This window comes from Calonectris borealis, unplaced genomic scaffold, assembly GCF_964195595.1.
Source record: "Calonectris borealis unplaced genomic scaffold, bCalBor7.hap1.2 HAP1_SCAFFOLD_66, whole genome shotgun sequence".
NCBI classification, from domain to species: Eukaryota; Metazoa; Chordata; class Aves; order Procellariiformes; family Procellariidae; genus Calonectris; species Calonectris borealis.
Genome location: NW_027441471.1, coordinates 180,569 through 201,552, shown reverse-complemented (window position 1 = coordinate 201,552; position 20,984 = coordinate 180,569). Strand labels below are relative to the sequence as shown.

At 51.4% G+C, this 20,984-nt stretch overlaps 1 protein-coding gene across 1 annotated transcript; it reads right to left on the bottom strand.

Moving 5' to 3' along the window:
- Positions 1 to 2,111: 2,111 nt before the first annotated feature.
- Positions 2,112 to 18,268, bottom strand: LOC142076576 (olfactory receptor 14J1-like). Its single transcript, XM_075138867.1, has 2 exons — positions 18,223 to 18,268; positions 2,112 to 2,998 (listed from the first exon to the last, which is right to left on the bottom strand). Exons 1-2 carry the CDS (start codon positions 18,266 to 18,268, stop codon positions 2,112 to 2,114), a joined length of 933 nt encoding a protein of 310 aa, XP_074994968.1.
- Positions 18,269 to 20,984: the final 2,716 nt, after the last annotated feature.

Sequence of the window (20,984 nt, the reverse complement as noted above, 5' to 3'; positions counted from 1 at the left end):
ACATAATTCCAACGTACGCAAGAAGGGCGAGAGGGAAGACCCAGGAAACGACAGACCTCTTGGTCTGACCTCAGTACCTGGAAAAACCATGGAGAAGATCATAATATAAATTGCTGTGCTGGTTTTGTCTGGGATAGAGTTAATTTTCTTCAGAGTAGCTGGTATGGGGCTGTGTTTTGGATTTGTGCTGGAAACAGTGTGGATAACACAGGGCTGTTTTCTGCTTCTCACCCCACCTCACCAGGGAGAGGGCTGGGGGTGCACAAGAAGGTGGGAGGGGACACAGCTGATACAGCTGACCCCAACCGATCAAAGGGATATTCCATAGCATATGACGTCATGCTCAGCATATAAAGCTGGGCGGGAGGTTGGCGGGGGGGCCACTGCCTGGGCTTCGGTCCGTTGGTGGTGAGCAAGTGTTTTCATTTGCATCATTTGTCTTTCTTGGGTTTTACATTTCTCTCTCTCTGTTATTTTTCTTTTCCTTACAATTTATTATTATTACTATTACTATTACTATTACTATTACTAATACTATTACTATTACTATTACTATTACTATTATTATTATTATTTCTTTTTTAAATGTAAAAATGTAAAGTAACACTCCGGACACAAGTACAGACTGGGAGGGGAGTGGCTGGAGAGCAGCCCTGCAGAAAGGGGTCTGGGGGTGCTGGTTGGCAGCAGGCTCCATGTGAGTCTCAGCCTGGGCTTGCCCCACAGCAGTGCCTGCTGCAGGGTGCTGCAGAGCTCTGGGCACTCCCACCACAGCCCCAGCCTCTCGGAAGGACACAGAAGCTCCTGGGGGTGGGGAGGGGCTCTCATCCTCCCCATCACTCCCAGGGCTCCAGGCCAGCAATGGCCCAAGGAATTGGTTCCGTCACTCTTGGTGTGCTGTTGTGTCCTTTCCAGAAGAGCCCCCAGACAGCCGGTGCCACCCCCACCCCCAGGTCCAGTGGCACAGGAGCTGCCCCAAGCTGGTGAACAGAAAAAGCTCTTCCTCCTGCTTCTTGCCTTCTTTCTGACCCACGCGTGGTGCTCCACTCTTCTCCAGGGAAACCCCTGCTCCACAGAGAGCCTTTCCCCAGGGGAGTGTGTCCGTGCTGGCCTGGCCAGTTGTTGCTGGCTCCCTCCCCTGAGGTGCCCACAGGGCCCGGAGCTGGTGCTGCTGCTCTGCAGAGCTGCCCTGGCACCATGGGCTGACTCCATCCTGGCCATGCTGGTGCGGGAGTGAAGCAGATCTGGCCAGACTGGCATCACTGCCCTGACAGCTTTCTCCCGTGGCTCTGGGGCTGTGATACTCCGAGAAATCACAGGGCCTTTCAGCTCTTTCAGGATGTGTTCAGGTGTGTCACTGGACCCAGCCCATGGCTCCTCACTGAAGTTGATGTGAATCACTCTTCAGGCTGCCTTCCTCGTCCCTGCTGTGTCTCCGCTGCCTCTCTGGCATTGCAGAGCCCCATTGGGCTGTGCATCCTTCAGGTTAGCCCTTTTCCTTTGGGTGACTCCACTTTTGGGGAAGTTTTGGAAACCTCCATTCACTTCCCACCCCGAGGAACCCAGTGACCCAGAGATGCCCTGTGCTCTCCTGGTGGGTTCAGATCCCCCATCAGAAGGTCGGGCATCTTAGACCAGCCCTGCCATATGTGAGAGAGCCTCAAGCAGAAGCCTTTTGACCGTCCAGGATCTCCATGGCATTGGGCACCAGTAAAGTGAAGGCTCACTCCAGCCCTCATTCCCTCACACATCAAGCCATGCCCTTGTCCCCCTAAGCCAATGCAGCACCCAAGCCCAACAGCAGGGCCTTTTAGCCTGCAATTCCCTGAGCGTATTCTGCACTCCACTGTGGAAAGAAGAGCCCAAGCTGCACACGCTGCACGCAGGCAATCCCCTTTATTTACAGACATGCCACAAAGGAGGCCAGCATTAGCGCAGTGATAGACTCATGGAGAGAAGGCCTTTGGGCCAGACAGACTGGCTTCAGCCTGTTGAGAAGGACGATGAAAGCAAACATTTCCGAACAAACACGATTATAATCAGTACAATGCCCAAAGGACACAAGTTGCCTGAGATCACTTGGAGAAACCTTGTGAAGAGAGATGGACAGCTTATTGCTGCTGAAATACTACTTCTAGAATCAGGTTCTTGAGGGCATTCTTGAGTTCCTTGTTCCTCATGCTGTAGATGAGGGGGTTGACTGCTGGAGGTACCACTGAGTACAGAACTGTCACCACCAGATCCAGGGATGGGGAGGAGATGGAGGGGGGCTTCAGATAGGAAAACATGCCAGTGCTGACAAAAAGGGAGACCACGGCCAGGTGAGGGATGCACGTGGAGAAGGCTTTGTGCCGTCCCTGCACAGAGGGGATCCTCAGCACAGCCCTGAAGATCTGCACATAGGACACCACAATGAAAATAAAACAACCAAAATGAAAAGAAAAACTTACCACAAGAAGCCCAATTTCGCTGAGGTAGGCGTGTGAGCAGGAGAGCTTGAGGAGTGGGGGGATTTCACAGAAGAACTGGTCCACAGCATTGCCCTTGCAGAGGGGCAGTGAAAATGTATTGATGGTGTGAAGGAGAGAATTGAGAAAAGCAGTGCCCCAGGCAGCTGCTGCCATGTGGACACAAGCTCTGCTGCCCAGGAGGGTCCCATAGTGCAGGGGTTGGCAGATGGCAACGTAGCGGTCATAGGCCATGATGGTGAGAAGAGAATATTCTGCTATTACCAAAAAGGCAAAGAGAAAGACCTGGGCAGCACATCCCAAGTAAGAGATGGCCCTGGTGTCCCAGAGGGAATTGGCCATGGATTTGGGAACAGTGGTGGAGATGCAGCCCAGGTCAAGGACAGAGAGGTTGAGGAGGAAGAAGTACATGGGGGTGTGGAGGCGGTGGTCGCAGGCTATGGTGGTGATGATGAGGCCGTTGCCCAGCAGGGCAGCCAGGTAGATGCCCAGGAAGAGCCAGAAGTGCAAGAGCTGCAGCTCCCGTGTGTCTGCGAAGGCCAGGAGGAGGAAGTGGGTGATGGAGCTGGTGTTGGACATCTGCTGCCTCTGGGCATGGGGGACTGTCCAAGAGGGAAAAGACAGTGACAAGTTAGGAGAAACTTCTCTGAGCAAAACCAAAGCCATTTCTCATAGGACCCCCAAAAGTGTCTCTCGCCCTTCAGGAAGACCTTTGGCAGGTCCCTTGCACGAGCTCTGGTTGGTGCTGGCTGAGGGTGCCCCAGGGAGCCGCAGGCTCTGCTGTGGGCTCTGGAGAAGTCAGTCGCTCTGTCCATCAGCTCTGATCTCACTGCACTGTGCTGGCAGCTCTTTCAGCTGGAGGACTCTGGCACTCGCGTGTTCCCCCCAAAAGAAACCGGACACTGCTGGGAGCAGAGGAATCCACGTTCTGAGTGCACATCTCCAAAGCCCTCACCCCATCGTACCTGAGGAGGATCTCAGCTCTCCCCTCCCAACCACGGACACAGAGGACTCCTCACAGCTGCCCACATACAGCCACCCAGCAGCATTTCAATGACCTTAGCACCGAGGTGTCTTCTCCATGGGGCTCCTGCATGACATAGAGATGCCCCGGGAGAGCTTTGCCCTACGGGAGGGCAGCCTGCAGCCCAGCAGGACCTCCCAGGGAAAGACTCAACTCTCCTAAATTTCCTGTGTCCTGGAGGGAGGGTGAGATGTGTGCCAGCCGCACACACTGCAGTACCCAGAGCCCCAAAGGTTAACAGGGTGCGAGTTGGATGCTTTTCCTCCACGGACAGACGGGCATGACAGTAGACACAGCGTTGGTGTCTGAGCTGCACTTGAATCCTCACCCCCCACAGCAGTGAGTGTCACAGTAAGAACAAGGGAGGCAGGGAGAAGAGGAGAACGTGCCAAAGTTCCCCTGCCAAGGGAGGCAGGGGAGGGAGACACAGTCAGAGGCTTGAGTTTTTCTCCTCTTTGGTGGTCAGGCTGCTGGGAAGGCAACTCATGGCCAAGTGTCCATGACATGAAGGGCAGAGGCTGTGCTGTGTGAGTGAGAAGAGCAGGGGGTTGCTCCAGGGAAAGCATCTGCACTGCAGGGGATGGCAGGGAGGTGCCTGAAGCCCTCCTCCCATGGTCTTTCTGGAAGCAGTTCTGTCTTCCTCGCTGCCCATCGTTCTGCTGCCTGGAGCTCTTCTGGGCCAGGACCTGTTTCTCTGCCCTCACGGCTCCTCCCTCTTCATGCTCACAAAGCCCATCCGCCCTGCTGCGTGCTCAGCTCTGCCCTGCAGACACCTCCTGGCAGCAGGGCACTGCCCAGGGACATCTCGGTGTGTGCAGGGGCTAAGGAGCAGCTCAGGCAAGTCCTAACGAGAACTGGGGTCTCATTGCCTACTCCAGAGCAGAGCAATCAATTCCCATCTCCCACTGCCCACCCAGACAACCCAGGGGAGAAAACTCAAAGCACACACTTCTTCCCTTTCAGGTAATCCCCTACCTCGACACCCATCTTTAACATGACCCTCTGCAAATGTCCTCTGGGTGATGGAGAAGCCTGAGTAGCCCTGACCCACGCTGCACCCTCTGGACAGCAGAAGGACTGTGCCCTGGTGGGGCTCACTCCTTCCACCCACAGCTTCTCCCCACAGCGTCGTGGGGAGCTCCCCGGGCAGGCTGAGTGCTGACCCTGGCAGGCGGCAGAGTCCCTGCCCTGGTGCTCAGCCCCCTGGGGCGCAGGGACCCTGCTCGGAAGGACAGCCCTGGCCACCCCTGCCTGCACACACGCCTTCACACCCTGGAGCAGTGCCCGGGAGAAGGCAGCCGTCATGCCCTCTCCTTCTGACGGTGCAGCAGGGAAGCTCTGCTCTGCAGCACCTCCTCCTCCTCTACAGCAGGGAAGCTGTGAGAGTCCTCCTGAAAGATCATAGTTGCTGTGGCATGTATCAGCTTTTGAATATCCCTCCAGGAACAGCAGCTACATTGTCCTGCACCCAGGGACTTACCATGTAGAGGGCTGTGAAGATCTCTCCGCGCAGTGAGCTCTCAGCATCCTCCCACTCCAGACTGCCTTTACGCGCTCTCTGCCTCGCTCCCTCCCCTCGGTGCCTGCAGGCAGTGCCCTCAGCCCTGCTGCGCTTTGCAAGAGGAGCTGCTCCTGGGCAGAGCTGTCTCTCTGCAGCACTGCCCACTTGCCAGGAGCTCCCTCCTTCCAGGAGCCCAGCCCAGCTCAGCAGCAGAGGACCAGCCCAAGGCAGCACTTGCTCTGCCCCTCGCGGCTCCCTCGAGGGGTCCCTGCAGCTCCAGGGGAACCTGCTGGGAAACAGCCTGAAGTCATCCCTGATCTTCCCTCCCTCAGCTGCGCAGAGACACTTACTTCTCCTCTCAGGAAAAGACTTGGCCATGAGAATCCCCTTTCTTTGTCCCAGCATTAGACAGGACTCCCAGGAAGGTGACAAGCAAAGACCTAATTTCTCCAAGCTGGGGGATATCCTCACTTAAATGAAATAGGCATTTCAGTCTGGCTTTGTAGTCCTAGGGCTCAAAAGACATTCAGCTCTCTGTTGTCCACGCCATGTCTCTGCTCTGAAGCAAAGCCTTTGCACACAGGGGGTCTTGGGCGCTTGGGACCAGGTTTCCTTAGGGCAGGGACGAGCTTGCCTGCTTCCACAGCTGCAGGGCTTCAGCCCAAACGTGCAGCAATGGCCTCCGCCAGGGCCACAGGCAGGAAGAGCTGGAGCTGCTCCTGAGGAGACAGAGCTGTGACATGGTTGCAGAGCTCAGGACAGCTGCTCTTCAAGGACAGCATCCTCCAAGCTCAGCAAGGCTCCAGGTCGAAACTCCCTCTGAACTTGAAAGGCCATTGCAGGGCACCAGAAGGAGCGTTCACTGCTTCAGGAACAGTTAAAGAAAAAACAAAGATGCTGTGTGGCCACTGCTGAATGTGGTGAGAGCAGGAGCAGATAGATCTGAGACTTTGCACGCACCTTGCAAAACTGCCCCAAGGATGTGCAGAGGAGCGGAAGGCTGTGCCCCAGATCGTGTTCCCTCAGATCCCATTTCTGGGGGTCTGAAAGAGAAGGTGACTGGATTTACTGGATTTAGCTTGTCTCTCGCCATCCTCTTTGCTTTCTGTGATGAAAGGACAGGACTGCTGGACACAGGGAGACCAGTGGTTGTCTTTTCACCTGGAAGTCAGTGAAGTTTTCAACATCGCCCACCCACAATATTCTTGTGCCCAAGTTCGGATATTATGGTCTGCATGGGTCGATAAGTAGATGGGTAAATAACCAGATGGATGGTCTGGCTCAGAGGGACGTGATCAATGCGTGGTACTCTGCCTGCAGGCATCTAGGGTCCTGCAGGGGTCTGTCCTGCCACCTGCCCTCTTTAACGTGTTTTTAAAGACCAGGAGAAGATGAGCGAGTGCTATTTCATAGCATTTGTAGATGACACCATATTGAGGAGAGCAGACACTGCACTGGAGGGCAGGCCTGCCACCCCAAAGAACAGAGACAGGCCAGAGGGATTTGCAAAAAATAACATCATGATATCCAGTAAAGACAAATTTGCAAGTCCTGCCTTGAGGTGCACCAATCCCGTGCAATGACAGAGGCCAGGGGCTGTGTGGCTGGGTAGCAGCTCTGTGGGAAAGGTTCTGGTGGTCCTTGGATTTCATTAGGCAAAATGGGAGCCATCACCAAAGAAGGCCAACAGCATCCTTTGCTTCTCTTTTCATTCCTTGAAATTACAAGTGCTTCTCTTTTCTTATCCTGATACCCTCCAAAACGAACAGCCTACCCTCTTAAACCTTTCCTCACTGGGAAAATCATTCTGTCCTTGTAGCGTCCTGCAATTCCCCATCTCGTTATCTTCTTTGAGACACTTGCCCACAAACCTTAAATGCTGATGTGTTGGAGTTTCACTCCAGAGGGACCTCGACACACATGGGGACTTCAGTAAAGCCTTTGACACTGTCTCCCACAGCATTCTCCTAGAGAAGCCGGCGGCTCACGGCCTAGACAGGTGCACTCTTCACTGGGTAAAAAACTGGCTGGACGGCCAAGCCCAGAGAGTTGTGGTCAACGGAGTTAAATCCAGTTAGCGGCCAGTCACGAGCGGTGTTCCCCAAGGCTCAGTACTGGGGCCGGTCTTGTTCAATATCTTTATCAATGATCTGGACGAGGGGATCAAGTGCTCCCTCAGTAAGTTTGCAGACAACACCAAGTTGGGCAGGAGTGTTGATCTGCTGGAGGGTAGGAAGGCTCTGCAGAGGGACCTGGACAGGCTGGATCGATGGGCCGAGGCCAACTGTATGAGGTTCAAAAAGGCCAAGTGCCGGGTCCTGCACTTCAGCCACACCAACCCCAGGCAACGCTACAGGCTTGGGGAAGAGTGGCTGGAAAGCTGCCCGGAGGAAAAGAACCTCGGGGTGCTGGTCGATAGCTGAACATGAGCCGGCAGTGTGCCCAGGTGGCCAAGAAGGCCAACGGCATCCTGGCCTGTATCAGAACTAGTGTGGCCAGCAGGAGTAGGGAAGTGATTGCGCCCCTGTACTCGGCACTGGTGAGGCCGCACCTCGAATCCTGTGTTCAGTTTTGGGCCCCTCACTACAAGAAGGACATGGAGGTGCTGGAGCGTGTCCAGAGAAGGGCAACGAAGCTGGTGAAGGGCCTGGAGCACAAGTCTGATGAGGAGCGGCTGAGGGAACTGGGGTTGTTTAGCCTGGAGAAGAGGAGGCTGAGGGGAGACCTCATCGCACTCTACAACTCCCTGAAAGGAGGTTGTAGTGAGGTGGGTGTTGGTCTCTTCTGCCAAGTAACTAGCAATAGGACAAGAGGAAATGGCCTCAAGTTGCGCCAAGGGAGCTTTAGATTGGACATTAGGAGAAATTTCTTTACTGAAAGAGTGGTCAGGCCTTGGAACAGGCTGCCCAGGGAAGTGGTGGAGTCACCATCCCTGGAGGTATTTAAAAGACGTGTAGATGAGGCCCTTAGGGACATGGTGTAGTGGGCATGGTGTGTTGGGTTGACGGTTGGACACGATGATCTTAGAGGTCTTTTCCAACCTGTATGATTCTATGATTCTATGATTCTATTACTTGGCCAACAGAAACCTCCTGAAGTTTTAGGCGAAGGTGGCAAGGTCTGTCAGAAGAACCTCGTGTATCAGGACCAGCTGGTACCTGACTGGCTGAGGATTGTTCTGAGGAGAAGGGCATGGGAGTTCTGGTGGATGCCATAGGAGCCCATGAGTTTCCCATTTTGAAAGGAGGATGGAGAAACTGGAGAAGGTCCAGAGGAAGGCTGTTACCATGGGCTTAGGAGCCTAAAGCACCTGATCTGTGTGGAGAGGCTGAGGCAACTGGGCCTCTTTAGTCTGCTGAAGGGGAGGCACAGGGCAGTCTAAAAGCAGGCGACACCTGCCTGGAGAGGTGGTAGTCAGAGTGGGAGAAGGGACTCCTCTCACTTGGCAGGGCAGAGAGGAGTTAGGTACTTCGAAGACATTACAGTACAAGGGCCTTTTCCTCTGTTAAATTCGATCCTCAGGGGATCACCCCCTCCTGAGGGAGTGGCCCAGAAGGCTACGATGCCAAAGTGGTATGCCTATGGCGAGGGAGTTAGTCTGTTACTGTCATGAAGAGAGGGCCTGGTCAAAGCCTCTACGCTCTAACAACCTGTGAATCCGGATCCGGTTTTGCTGGGCCAACCCTAGAATCCTTCACCAGTCAAAGAGGCGCCCAAATTGACCGCAGGCTCAGGTGCACAAGGGATGTGCTTCTCAGATGCATCTGCCTGCCGAGTGGGATCCAGGTGGCAACATAAAGCAGCGGCTTTGGAAATTGGTGCTGGGAAAAGGATTACAGAGGAGAGGGAAGGGAGCGCACAGGCAGGGGAGTTGCACCCTCCTGCTGGCAGCAGAGAAGGGCGCTGCCATAATTTACACTGATTCCTACACACCCATATGGGTGCCACAGAGTGGATATGCCGGTGGGAATCCAATCAGTGGGAAGCAGGCCGTACAAAAGTCTGGAGAGCTGGAGACGGGCAGCGATTGTTAGAAATAGGCAGATCCCGACCCCTAAGGTGGGATGGGGAAAAGGCCATGCACGAAATGGAACCCCTGCTGCGAAATGGAATCAACAGGTAGATCACCTAGCCCAAATTAAGGTAGTAGACAGCGAAAAAGAAGATTGGGGGCGGTTGGCTGAGTGGCTGCACATTAAGCGAGGCCACCCAGAGAAAGCAGACCTCTGTTATGAGTGTTGTCCCAGGGATGGCCAGTGTCCATGAGAACATGTGAAGCAATCCTTACAGCTTGTCCACAGTGACAGATAAGGCTTAAGGCCAACCGCCCAAATTGAGCTCCAGCCCTGTGGAGAGATTTTTATTAAATAACGGTCATCCTATGAACATACCAAGCACTGAGGATTTGTTAGCAATAGTATAAGGCTGCTAAAGAGCAATTGCAGTTTTAGAGTCTCTGAAGTGATAGTAGAGTAGGAAAAACAGGCTGAGGAATGTAACTATCAGTAGATTAGGTAACGGAATGCAGGCGCAGGAAGCGTTCGCGTGGACACCTGCTTTTGACCAATCTGTGTATGTTAAGATTCGTGTGCTTGCTGACTGTAAACCAATAGAGGATTCGTAGGTGCGCGTGTTAGTGTGGCTAGCTTATAAAAGTAGCACAATATCTTGAAATAAAGGAGAATGACCATACCCACATTGGGACTCCTCATTACTCCGGGAACGCGCTCCTATTCCGACCCCGGGTCACTCCGACATCTGGTAGCAGAGGATGTGGAAACATGCTGGGCTCGTAACCCAGAGGTCTGGTAGCAGAGACTACAATTCTTCGAGACTGCGGTAAGCGCAGCGAGAGAAGGGGAGTGGGAAACCAGCGACTGGGAGTTGTACTATTCTATTGCTCAAACAGATAGAATAGATATCGGTGCAGAGTGGCCAACTGCCTCCCAGAGGGTGCGCTGCTATCATGGAAAGTGAGGCAGCTGCTACGTTGCTCGCTGGTTTACTCTCTAAGAGAGGGATCGAGACAACGGTGAAACAGCTTATCAAGCTAATTAAATTAGGGCAAGGTTTGCAACTTTTTAAGAACACTCACACGTTGTTTTCTGTGCTTGAATGGCGGGAGCTGGGAGAACTAATGTGGCAGAAGCTTACTGAAGGTAATAAGAAATTGGAGAAGGACATTAAGTCTGTATCAGACTTGTGGGGAGACGTACTAGACACTTTAAAAGCTATGAAAGCTGAACGGGAGGTGGCGTGTGCGGCTGTTCAGATGCTGGCTCCGGACCCCATGCCGGAACAGTCTCAGAGCATGGAATCCAAGGCGGGACCTTTCGCGCGATTTTTTGGGCTGCCTGCTGTGAAGGGTATGACGGGGTCCACCTGTAAGACTGTTGCCGAATTGCGCGATAGAGTTGAGCAGGACTTAAAAACGCCCGACAGTCTATGTTCGCCATCTAGCCCGACAATATCATCTACGCCACAGCAGCCGGAAGTTGCCGGGGCTAAAGCACAGCAGCAGTGTGAGGCAAAAGCGGAAGAGCAACCGCTGGGCATGAAGGGGGAGGAGTGGCCAGCTCCACCCACCCCCCCGATTCCAGGCGGGGAAACGTGCCACCCTCCTCCCACTGCCCCTCCTCTCCACCCCCCCTTGCCACTCTCCAGTGATTCCTCCGGTGCTGCCACACCGCCATACAGCGGAAAAGAGAAGAATTCAACAGACAGTATTAATCAGCTGTTAAAAGATGTTGTGCAACAACTAAAGGACGTGACTACACAGACTCAGCAAAAAGGAGAACCTTGGTCAACCGCCGGTTCGAGAGACAACTTGCCACCCTGTTTCTCCGGACCTACCGCAGCTACCCGTCCCGGCCGATGGAGTGGAGTTGTTCGGGATGCTATTTTGGACGGACAGTGGGGGGTTGCATCCAACATTGGCCCCATGGCTTTTCCGGTGGTACAGCAAAACGGTCAAGGAAAATGGGAACCACATGATTGGAAGATTCTACAACAAGCCAAAAATACTATATCGCAGTATGGTGTTAAATCGGAAGCCTCGCGAAAAATCATTATTTGGATTTTTTCTGCTGATTTGATGTGTCCTTATGATTGTCAAAGTCTGATGAGGCTTCTGTTGACACCTACACAGTTTTTGTTATGGGGATCGTCATGGTCTCAGAGGGCAGTGAATGCTGCTGCCCAACATCAACAGCCAGGGGATCCATTATTTGGGATCACAGCAGAAATGCTCATTGGGGGGGGACGTTATGCTGATATAAATGTCCAACTAACTTTTCCTGTCAATATGTTACAGTTATCTTCTAAGCTTGCTTTAGATGCGTTTCTTTCCTTACCAGGATCGGCAGCCCCTTCTTTCAGCTCGGTGACACAAGGTGCAACTGAGAAGTATAGCAACTTTATTGATAGGCTTTGGGATGCAGTAATGAACCACCCGGATTTGGGAGAGAACAATAAACAACAAATGTTTAGAATTTTGGCCTTTGATAACGCCAATAAAACTACCAGGGTCATTCTAGCCAGTCTGCCCAAAGGGGCAGGAGTGGAAGAAATGCTTTCTCGGGTGGAAAGAGCAGGGCTTCAAAAACAAAATGAGTCGATGGCAGCTGTGCTGCAAAGTGCTGTCAAAGAAGTAGTGCAACCATTAGCAGCTGTTGTTAGGCAAAAACACTCTCCAGGAATAGTCCAGCCCTTTAAAGGCATCTGCTATTGTTGTGGGGAACAGGGGCATAGGAGGCGAAATTGTCGTGCTACTTTCTTTGCTTATCTGTAACACCGAAGAATCACCTTTTGCTGTTATATGTCAATGGCAAAACAAGAAGGGGGAGATGAAGGGACAACAGGGAATGAATTCCGTGACTGCCATTGACAAGAAGAGTAATGATAACTTGCCAAATTCCTCCCTTTTTCAAATTTTGGAATGGGTTTTCTTACGGGTACAACCACGTTTCAGTATACAAACTCGGCCTGAAGCCGTAGGGGAATTAATCTGAAAAGGGAGAACGCGAATTATAGAGCTGACAGGACAGGAACCAGCAGACATCAGTATTCCTGTTAACGCTGTAGATTTAGAATGGTGGATACGCCACATGTTGGCCATTCAAGAATCTCTGTTAGGATTTAGCGGAAAGGTGCATTCTCAGCAACCTCAAGGGAAATTGTGGCAGATTCTAAAACGAAATCAGTGGCTAGAAAAACCTAAAGTGATTGTTAGCCCGATACTCGAGGGGTTGACGGTATACACAGATGCGGGAAAACGCTCTAGACAAGCTGCATGCGTATGGTGGGAAACAGATCAATGGTGCAAAAAGATTTTGCAAGGGCAAGCTGGAGATACCTTACAGACTTTAGAATTAATGGCGGTGGTATGGGCATTAGGGAACTGGCTTGATCATCCTTTGAATGTGGTGACTGATTCTCTATATGTAGCTGGGCTTATACCAAGAATTCAAGACGCACTGATTAGGGAAACAAATAATCCTCAGCTAGGGAAACTATTTATTCAATTAAGATCAACTATCTCTCAGCGAGCGACTCCGTGTTGTGTCGTTCATATCCGTAGCCATCAATGGGAGTTGGGTTTAGGACAAGGCAATCAGATAGCGGACAATCTTGTCAGTCCAGCGTGTCATGTACCACCTGTAGATAAATTTTTACAAGCTAGGCAGGGTCATGAAATATTTCATCAAAACTCAAAGGGTTTAAGAAGGCAATATGGGTTATCAGAAAACGAAGCTCGCTCTATCATACAGGCCTGTCCCAAGTGTGGAAATCATGGACCTGGAATAGGACTGGGTGTTAATTCAAAAGGTCTCAAGGCTTTAGAGCTCGGGCAGACTGATGTAATTCATATCGCTGAATTTGGGCAGCTCAAATATGTACATGTCACCATAGATACCTTCTCTAAAGTAATATGGGCCACGGCTTTATCGGGTGAGAAGGCTCATCATGTGTGTAAGCACCTCCTTGCTTGCTTCGCGGTGTTGGGTGTGCCAGAACAACTGAAAACAGACAATGGCCCTGCTTACACCAGTCAGAAGTTGAGAACCTTTCTGATGAGATGGGGGGTCAAGCATATTACTGGCATCCCACACTCACCGACGGGGCAGAGCCTTGTAGAACGCATGCATCAGGTATTGAAGGACTATCTAACAAAGCAAAAGGAGGAAGAAAAGGACCCGCAGATGAGACTGCATAAAGTCCTATTTACCCTAAATTATTTGTGTCTCATGGGAGACAGAGAAGAGCCATCGATTATAATCCATCACCAAAACCTTAAGTTTAACTCTCATACAACGCTTCCGAAACTAAAAGTAATGTATCGAGACCCAATCACTGGCATGTGGCTGGGCCCAGTTTCGGTAATATTTAATGGGAGGGGATACATGTGTGTTTCCACAGATAAGGGACCAATATGGGTGCCTAGCCGAGCGGTGAAGCCTGCACTCTCATAAGAAGGGGTTACCTGGGCAAACAAAACAGATCAATCTGCGTTTTGTTTTGTCTCTTGCTACGGCAACTGAGCCTTTCAGAACCTGTTTGGTGGGTGTGCCTGGTTTCTGGGTAGAAGAGTTTATGTGTTGCATGAACCTATCCGATCATGGTGAGTCTACACATAAACAATTACAATTGTTTAAAAAACCATGTAAGCATGATACCACAAAATCATGGCATTTTAGATGAATGGCTCATGAATATTTTTAGAGAGTTGCCGCAATGGCTGATAGCTTTGTTAAAAGAAGGCTTGCGTATATTGATTGTCATCTTAATATTGTGTGTATGCTATTGTATTGCTTTTAGTTGTATAAAAAAGGCTGTATCGAAAGTAGTAAATCAGGCTTGGATTGTTCAAAAACAAAAAGGGGGAATTCGTGGAGGGATTTTTATTAAATAACGGTCATCCTATGAACATTCCAAGCACTGAGGATTTGTTAGCAATAGTATAAGGCAAAGGGTTGCTAAAGAGCAATTGTAGTTTTAGAGTCTCTGAAGTGATAGTAGAGTAGGAAAAACAGGCTGAGGAATGTAACTATCAGTAGATTAGGTAACGGAATGCAGGCGCAGGAAGCGTTCGCGTGGACACCTGCTTTTGACCAATCTGTGTATGTTAAGATTCGTGTGCTTGCTGACTGTAAACCAATAGAGGATTCGTAGGTGCGCGTGTTAGTGTGGCTAGCTTATAAAAGTAGCACAATATCTTGAAATAAAGGAGAATGACCATACCCACATTGGGACTCCTCATTACTCCGGGAACGCGCTCCTATTCCGACCCCGGGTCACTCCGACAGAGACGGTGTGTGGTGTTGGACTGGGGCATCCTGAAGCCAGGTCTGGTTCCATTATCGCTGCGCTCATCCGGTCCTGTCATCGTGGCACTTTGCTCGGTTTCATCAGAGCTCATTCTTCATTAATCTGGGTGATGTTTACTGCTATACCATTGATATGACATATAGCAACCATGGAAGTGATGACATACAGTATTATACAGTATCATACAAATAAGTTCTTTGGCTATTTTCACCCAAAATCAAATCCCCTTGAGGTACACACTGGACTTCCCCATCCTTTCGCAGTACCCACCAAGTGCACCCAGGTCCTTGAGCAAAAGCAATCCCACGGATGGGTTTCCCTTGCCAGAGGCAGGAATAACCCAGACCGTCTTCCCCAGCATATTTCTTATGTGCACGACAGGGACTTTATCTCCATCTACAGTACGTAAGGGTTTTGGTTGGGCAGGGCAGCTCAATTAACAGGTTCCCTGGTGTTGACTAACCAGGTGGCTTTTGCTAAATTTGTACCCCAATGCTTGAATGTCCCACCACCCGTTGCCCTTAGTGTAGTCTTCAGCAGTCCGTTGTATCGTTGGATTTTCCTGGAGGCTGGTGCATGGTAGGGGGTGTGATAGACCCACTCAATGCCGTGCTCTTTGGCCCAGGTGTCTATGAGGGTGTTTTGGAAATGAGTCCCGTTGTCTGACTCAATTCTTTCTGGGGTGCCATGTCACCATAGCACTTGTTTTTCAAGGCCCAGGGTGGTGTTCCGGGTAGTGGCATGGGGCACAGGGTATGTTTCTAACCATCTGGTGGTTGCTTCCACCATGGTGAGCACATAGCACTTGTCATGGCGGGTTTGTGGGAGTGTGATATAATCAATCTGCCAGGCCTCCCCATATTTGTATTTCAACCATCGTCCCCCATACCAAAGAGGCTTTACTCACTTGGCTTGCTTGATTGCGGAGTATGTTTCACATTCGTGGATAACCTGTGCAATAGCGTCCATGGTTAAGTCCACCCCTCGATCATGAGCCCGTCTATATGTTGCCTCTCTTCCATGATGGCCCGAGGTGTCATGGGCCCATGGGGCTATAAGTAATTCACCCTTATGTTGCCAGTCCAGATCCACCTGGGCCACTTCCATCTTAGCAGCCTGGTCCACCTGCTGGTTATTTTGATGTTCCTCAGTGGCCCGACTCTTGGGTACGTGAGCATCTACGTGACGTACTTTTACAGCCAGGTTCTCTACTCGGGCAGCGATATCTTGCCACAATGTGGCAGCCCAGATGGGTTTACCTCTGCGCTGCCAGTTGTTCTGCTTCCACTGCTGCAACCACCCCCACAGGGCATTTGCCACCATCCATGAGTCAGTATAGAGATAAAGTACTGGCCATTTTTCTTGTTCAGCAATGTCCAAGGCCAGCTGGATGGCTTTCACCTCTGCAAACTGACTCGATTCACCTTCTCCTTCAGCAGTTTCTGCAACTTGGCGTATAGGACTCCATACAGCAGCTTTCCTCCTCCCATGTTTTCCCACAAGGCGACAGGACCCGTCAGTGAACAGGGCATATTGCTTCTCGTTTTCTGGTAGTTTGTTATACAGTGGGGCCTCTTCAGCACGCATCACATCCTCCTCTGGGGATATTCCAAAATCTTTGCCTTCTGGCCAGTTTGTGATCACCTCCAAGATTCCTGGGCGACTGGGGTTTCCTATTCGGGCCCGTTGTGTGATCAGTGCGACCCACTTACTCCACGTAGCATCGGTTGCATGATGTGTAGAGGGGACCCTCCCTTTGAACATCCAGCCCAGCACCAGCAGTCGGGGTGCCAGGAGGAGCTGTGCTTCAGTGCCAACCACTTCCGAAGCAGCTTGAACCCCTTCATATGCTGCCAATATCTCCTTCTCAGTTGGAGTGTAGCGGGCCTCGGATCCTCTCTATCCCCGACTCCAGAACCCTAAGGGTCGACCTCGAGTCTCCCCTGGGGCTTTCTGCCAGAGGCTCCAGGTAGGGCCATTCTCCCCGGCTGCGGTGTAGAGCACATTCTTCACATCTTGTCCTGCCCGGACTGGCCCAAGGGCTCCTGCCTGAACTATCTCCTGTTTAATTTGTTCAAAGGCTTGTTGTTGCTCAGGGCCCCATTTGAAGTCGTTCTTCTTCCTGGTCACGTGATAGAGAGGGCTTACGATCTGACTGTAATTTGGAATATGCATTCTCCAAAAGTCCACAACGCCTAAGAAAGCTTGTGTTTCCTTTTTGCTAGTTGGTGGAGACTGTTATTTTATTGATCACATCCGTTGGGATCTGACGACGTCCATCTTGCCATTTTATTCCTAAAAACTGGATCTCCTGTGCAGGTCCCTTGACCTTACTTTGTTTTATGGCAAAACCAGCCTTCAGAAGGATTTGAATTATTTTCTTCCCTTTCTCAAAAAATTTTTCTGCTGTGTTGCCCCTTACAATGATGTCATCCATGTACTGCAGGTGTTCTGGAGCCTCACCCTGTTCCAGTGTGGTGTGGATCAGTCCATGGCAAATGGTAGGGCTGTGTTTCCACCTCTGGGGCAGTCGGTACTGGACGCCCCTCCAAGTGAAAGCAAACTGTGGCCTGCACTCTGCTGCCAAAGGGATGGAGAAGACGGCATTAGCAATGTCACTTGTGGCGTACCACTTGGCTGCCTTTGACTCCAGTTCGTATTGGAGTTCCAGCACGTCCGGCACGGCAGCACTCAGTGGCGGCGTGACTTCGTTCAGGCCACTAGAGTCTACTGTTAGTCTCCACTCTCCATTGGACTTTCGCCCTGGCCATATGGGACTGTTAAAGGGTGAGCGGGTCTTGCTGATCACTCCTTGGCTCTCCAGTCGACGAATCAGCTCGTGGATGGGGATCAGAGAGTCTCGGTTGGTGCGGTATTGCCGCCGGTGCACTGTTGTGGTAGCAATTGGTACTTGTTGTTCTTCAACCCTCAGCAACCCCACAACAGAAGGGTCCTCCGAGAGACCAGGCAAGGTGGACAGCTGTTTAATTTCCTCCGTCTCCAAGGCAGCTATACCAAAAGCCCACCAGTACCCTTTTGGGTCCTTGAAATACCCTCTCCTGAGGTAGTCTATGCCAAGGATGCATGGAGCCTCTGGGCCAGTCACAATGGGGTGCTTCTGCCACTCATTCCCCGTTAGGCTCACTTCAGCCTCCAATACAGTTAACTCTTGGGATCCCCCTGTCACTCCAGAAATACAAATGGATTCTGCCCCTTTATAGCCTGATGGCATCAGGGTACACTGTGCACCGGTGTCTACGAGAGCCTTATACTCCTGTGGCTCTGATGTGCCAGGCCATCGAATCCACATAGTCCAGTAATCCCGGTTGTCCCTTTCCTCCACCTGGCCGGAGGCAGGGCCCCTCTAGTTCTGGTCATAGAATCTGTTTCTCACTTCTTGCAAATGCGAGTCAAGAATTTCTTCATTACAATTACAATCCAAGATCAGCCTTTCTACTGTGTATGGAGAACTGTTCCCTGGAAACTGGACCGTCATGAGACAGGTTTTTCCTGAAAACTGGAGCAGCATTTTCCCTGGGAGAACCCCCTTGTGTCATTGTTTTTCCTTGCAACTCATGTACCGGTGCCTCTAGGGTCAAGGTAGGTTTTCCATCCCACTGCCTCATGTCCTCTCCATGGTCACGCATGTAAAACCACAGGGTGCTCCGGGGTGCGTACCTTCTATATCCTCTCTCTCGAGCAGAAGAACGCTGACTCCTAATGGCTGAGATACTGGTCCGTACAGGTGGAGAACAAGACATATCCTCTTTGAGTTGCTGGACCTCCCGGGACAGTTTCTCCACAGCCGAGACAAGGGAGGAGGAGACAGTTTCTTTGTATTTCCCTAGTCTGCCAACCACGTCATCCACCGTTGGTGCTTCTTCCTCTTTCCAGGACAGTACAATTGGCACACGACGCTGGTGTGCTCTGTACCAACTTCCGCCACATGGTTCGTGTGCACTGGACTTCATCTGTATCTTTGGGTATTTGCTCATTGTCCAGGTCACTACAAACAACCTCCAGCACAGCTTATTCTCTTGGATACTGGATACCTCTCTCCATAATGGTCCATTTGGGCGATATATAACATCTTCCTTGAAGGGATACCTTTCCTTCACGCCTGACAGCAGTCGCCTCCAGAGGCTGAGGGCTTGTGCCCCTTGTCCAAACGTTTTGTCAACGTCCCCTTCCCTGGAAAGTGATCCCAGCTGTTTGGCTTCCTTCCCCTCTAATTCCAGGCTACTGGCCCCATTATCTCTCTGTCTAAAACTGTTCTTGTATGGAAATCCCTTGTGAAAGGTCGGCCACATTAGATCTGCTTGGACGTAGCATACAGCTGGGGAGAGAGGTTTAAAGTTTATTAAATTGTGTCATGTTTAACTTTTGTTTGTTGGCAATGAAGAGAAACCTTTCTGTACCTGTGGGCAGCCCATTTCTCTAAGGAAAGCAGGGGGGAGCTGGTGTAAAGGAGCTGTAACACCCAGCTGCAGTGGAGAAGTCTGGTGTGAGGAAAAGTGATGCAAGTCCCAGGTGGCCGATGAGGGCATGGGTAGGCTTGGGGAGGTGAGGAGCAAGGTTGTCCATACAGACCTCAAGGGACTGCTTTTCCTTCCTTTCCAGACCTCCCTAGGAGACAGCTTGGATCTATAGCCCTTCTTCAGGAGGTTGAAAAATGAGACAAAGTAGCCTTAAGAAACAGAACTGATTTTTTATTAAGTACTCACTGAACTCTTCCTCTTAACCTCCCTCACTGAAACATCTCCAATCAGCTGTACAAGACATGAAGACTTGAACAAAAGTGTAGGAGCAGCAAGGCCCATTAGGGCTTTCTGCATTGTAATGAGCCCCAGGGTGCCTTTGGTGCGGAGCCCATGAACCTGAGATGCTGAGAGGAGATGACCTCTCCAGAAGTCAAAGTCAGAAATAAAACCCAAAGTACCTTGAAGCATTGAGGGGTCCTACTGAGGGCCATTACTGAGAAAGCCTCCCTGTGGGCTTGTTACAGCAGAAAATTGGCAGCAGTGCTGACGGGCAGGCAAAGGCAGAGTGCAAGTGGCTCTGATGCTTTGTCAAGACTTGATGTGTTTTTCAAGGCAAACACCAAGCCCTGACCCCCAGCCCTTGGGAAGGGAGATCCTGTCCCTCACGTGTGACTCAGGGCTCTTCCTGGGGCGGTGGGATGTGGGATGTGCGATGCCGCGTGAAGGACAATGGTATCACACTGCTTGGCCTCTCTGCCAGGGTGCAAGAAGGCAAGGAGGCTCCAGTGGCATGAGGACAATGTGTCTCCTCACAGGCCTTGGTGGCAGAGGCATCAGCCATAGCCAAGGGGACCAAGGCCTCAGTTCTGTCAGGGACTTGCCAGCACCCTTGGCCACCTCTACCGCAGGCTGTCCTACACTTTCCCATGCCTATGCCTCTTTCTCTTCACGCTGTAGACACCCTGCTTCCCCCGCCACAGCATCTTCCTACCTGTACTGATGTCTCTCTGTCCCCACCGGCGACTGTTCCTTGAAACAGACTCTGTTCCTCATCCAGACTCCCTCTGGGTGACCTGTTGCACCACAGCACTACCCTTGCAGTGACGTTTCTTTCTTCCTCATGGCCAGTCTGCACCTCTCAAACTCCAGTTTTTGAGGGTTTTCCTTTCTCATGCTCTTTCCCAGGTGCCACCACCTCTGAAAGCAACTTTCAAGCTCTCATGGCCTACATGATACTGCACTCCCCAGATCTTCCGATTCACTAGGCCAAAGAAGCCCAGGTCTCTCAATCTCTCCCCACATGGCCCCTAACCCCACCTTGCAGACCTCCTCTGGATCACCCCCAGTTTCTTGCCATTCCTCCAGAATGGGGAGCCCCACACTGGGGCACACTATTCCAGATGTGGCCACACCAGTGCTGAGTCAAGACGGACGACAACTCCCCTCATCTGGGTGGCCACGCTCCTCCCAGTGCAGCCCAATATGCACATGGCTATATTCCTGTTTAGCACCACCGGCTGCTATGGCATCCCTTGTAATGCCCAGGCCCTTTTCTTTGAGGTTGCTCTTCAGCCAGTCAAGTCTGAGCCTGCCTCGATGAGGACATACTAGTTAAATGAACTTGCAAGCCAAGATAGGTGTTACCATGGTGACCACCCCAGAAACACCACATGAGGGTACAAAGCAAGACAAACCATGTCTGATGAGGAAAGGGTAACCAGAGGTGGACTGTTTGCATCGAAGGGCATGAGCACGATCAAATGGAAGACCTTGGGAGGGGCAAAAGAGGGCAAAAGGAAATGCAAGGTGAAGCCCTTCACCTGCAAAAGACTGACTGGAGTGGGACAAGAAAGCTGAGATTGATCTGACCATATTTACACCTGACCTACTTCCATGGTCATGGGGAACTGGAGGGCTTTCCCTAAAATCATCAAGAGAAATGCCATAGTGCATGGAAACACAGAAACGTTCAGGCTGCAAGTGACCTCAGGAGGTTTCTAGTCCAACCTCCTGCTCACAGCGGGGTCATCTGTGGGGTCAAACCAGGTTGCACAGGCCTTTATTCACGTTGGGCTTCAAACCCTCCCAAGATGGAGATGGCACCTACTCTCTGGGAAACCTCATTGATCATTGGCCCTCATCATCCCATCATGCGCAACAATGAAGAGCCTGACTCTTCCGGT

What these genes read in the sequence shown, in the direction of transcription:
- LOC142076576 (XM_075138867.1), bottom strand. Translation starts at nt 18,268, where the DNA reads ATGTGGCGGAAGTTGGTACAGAGCACACCAGCGTCGTGTGCCAATT. An exon ending in ACCAGCGTCGTGTGCCAATT is followed by an intron (nt 2,999 to 18,222) that starts GTACTGTCCTGG and finishes TGGCCTTCGCAG; the next exon opens with ACACACGGGAGCTGCAGCTC.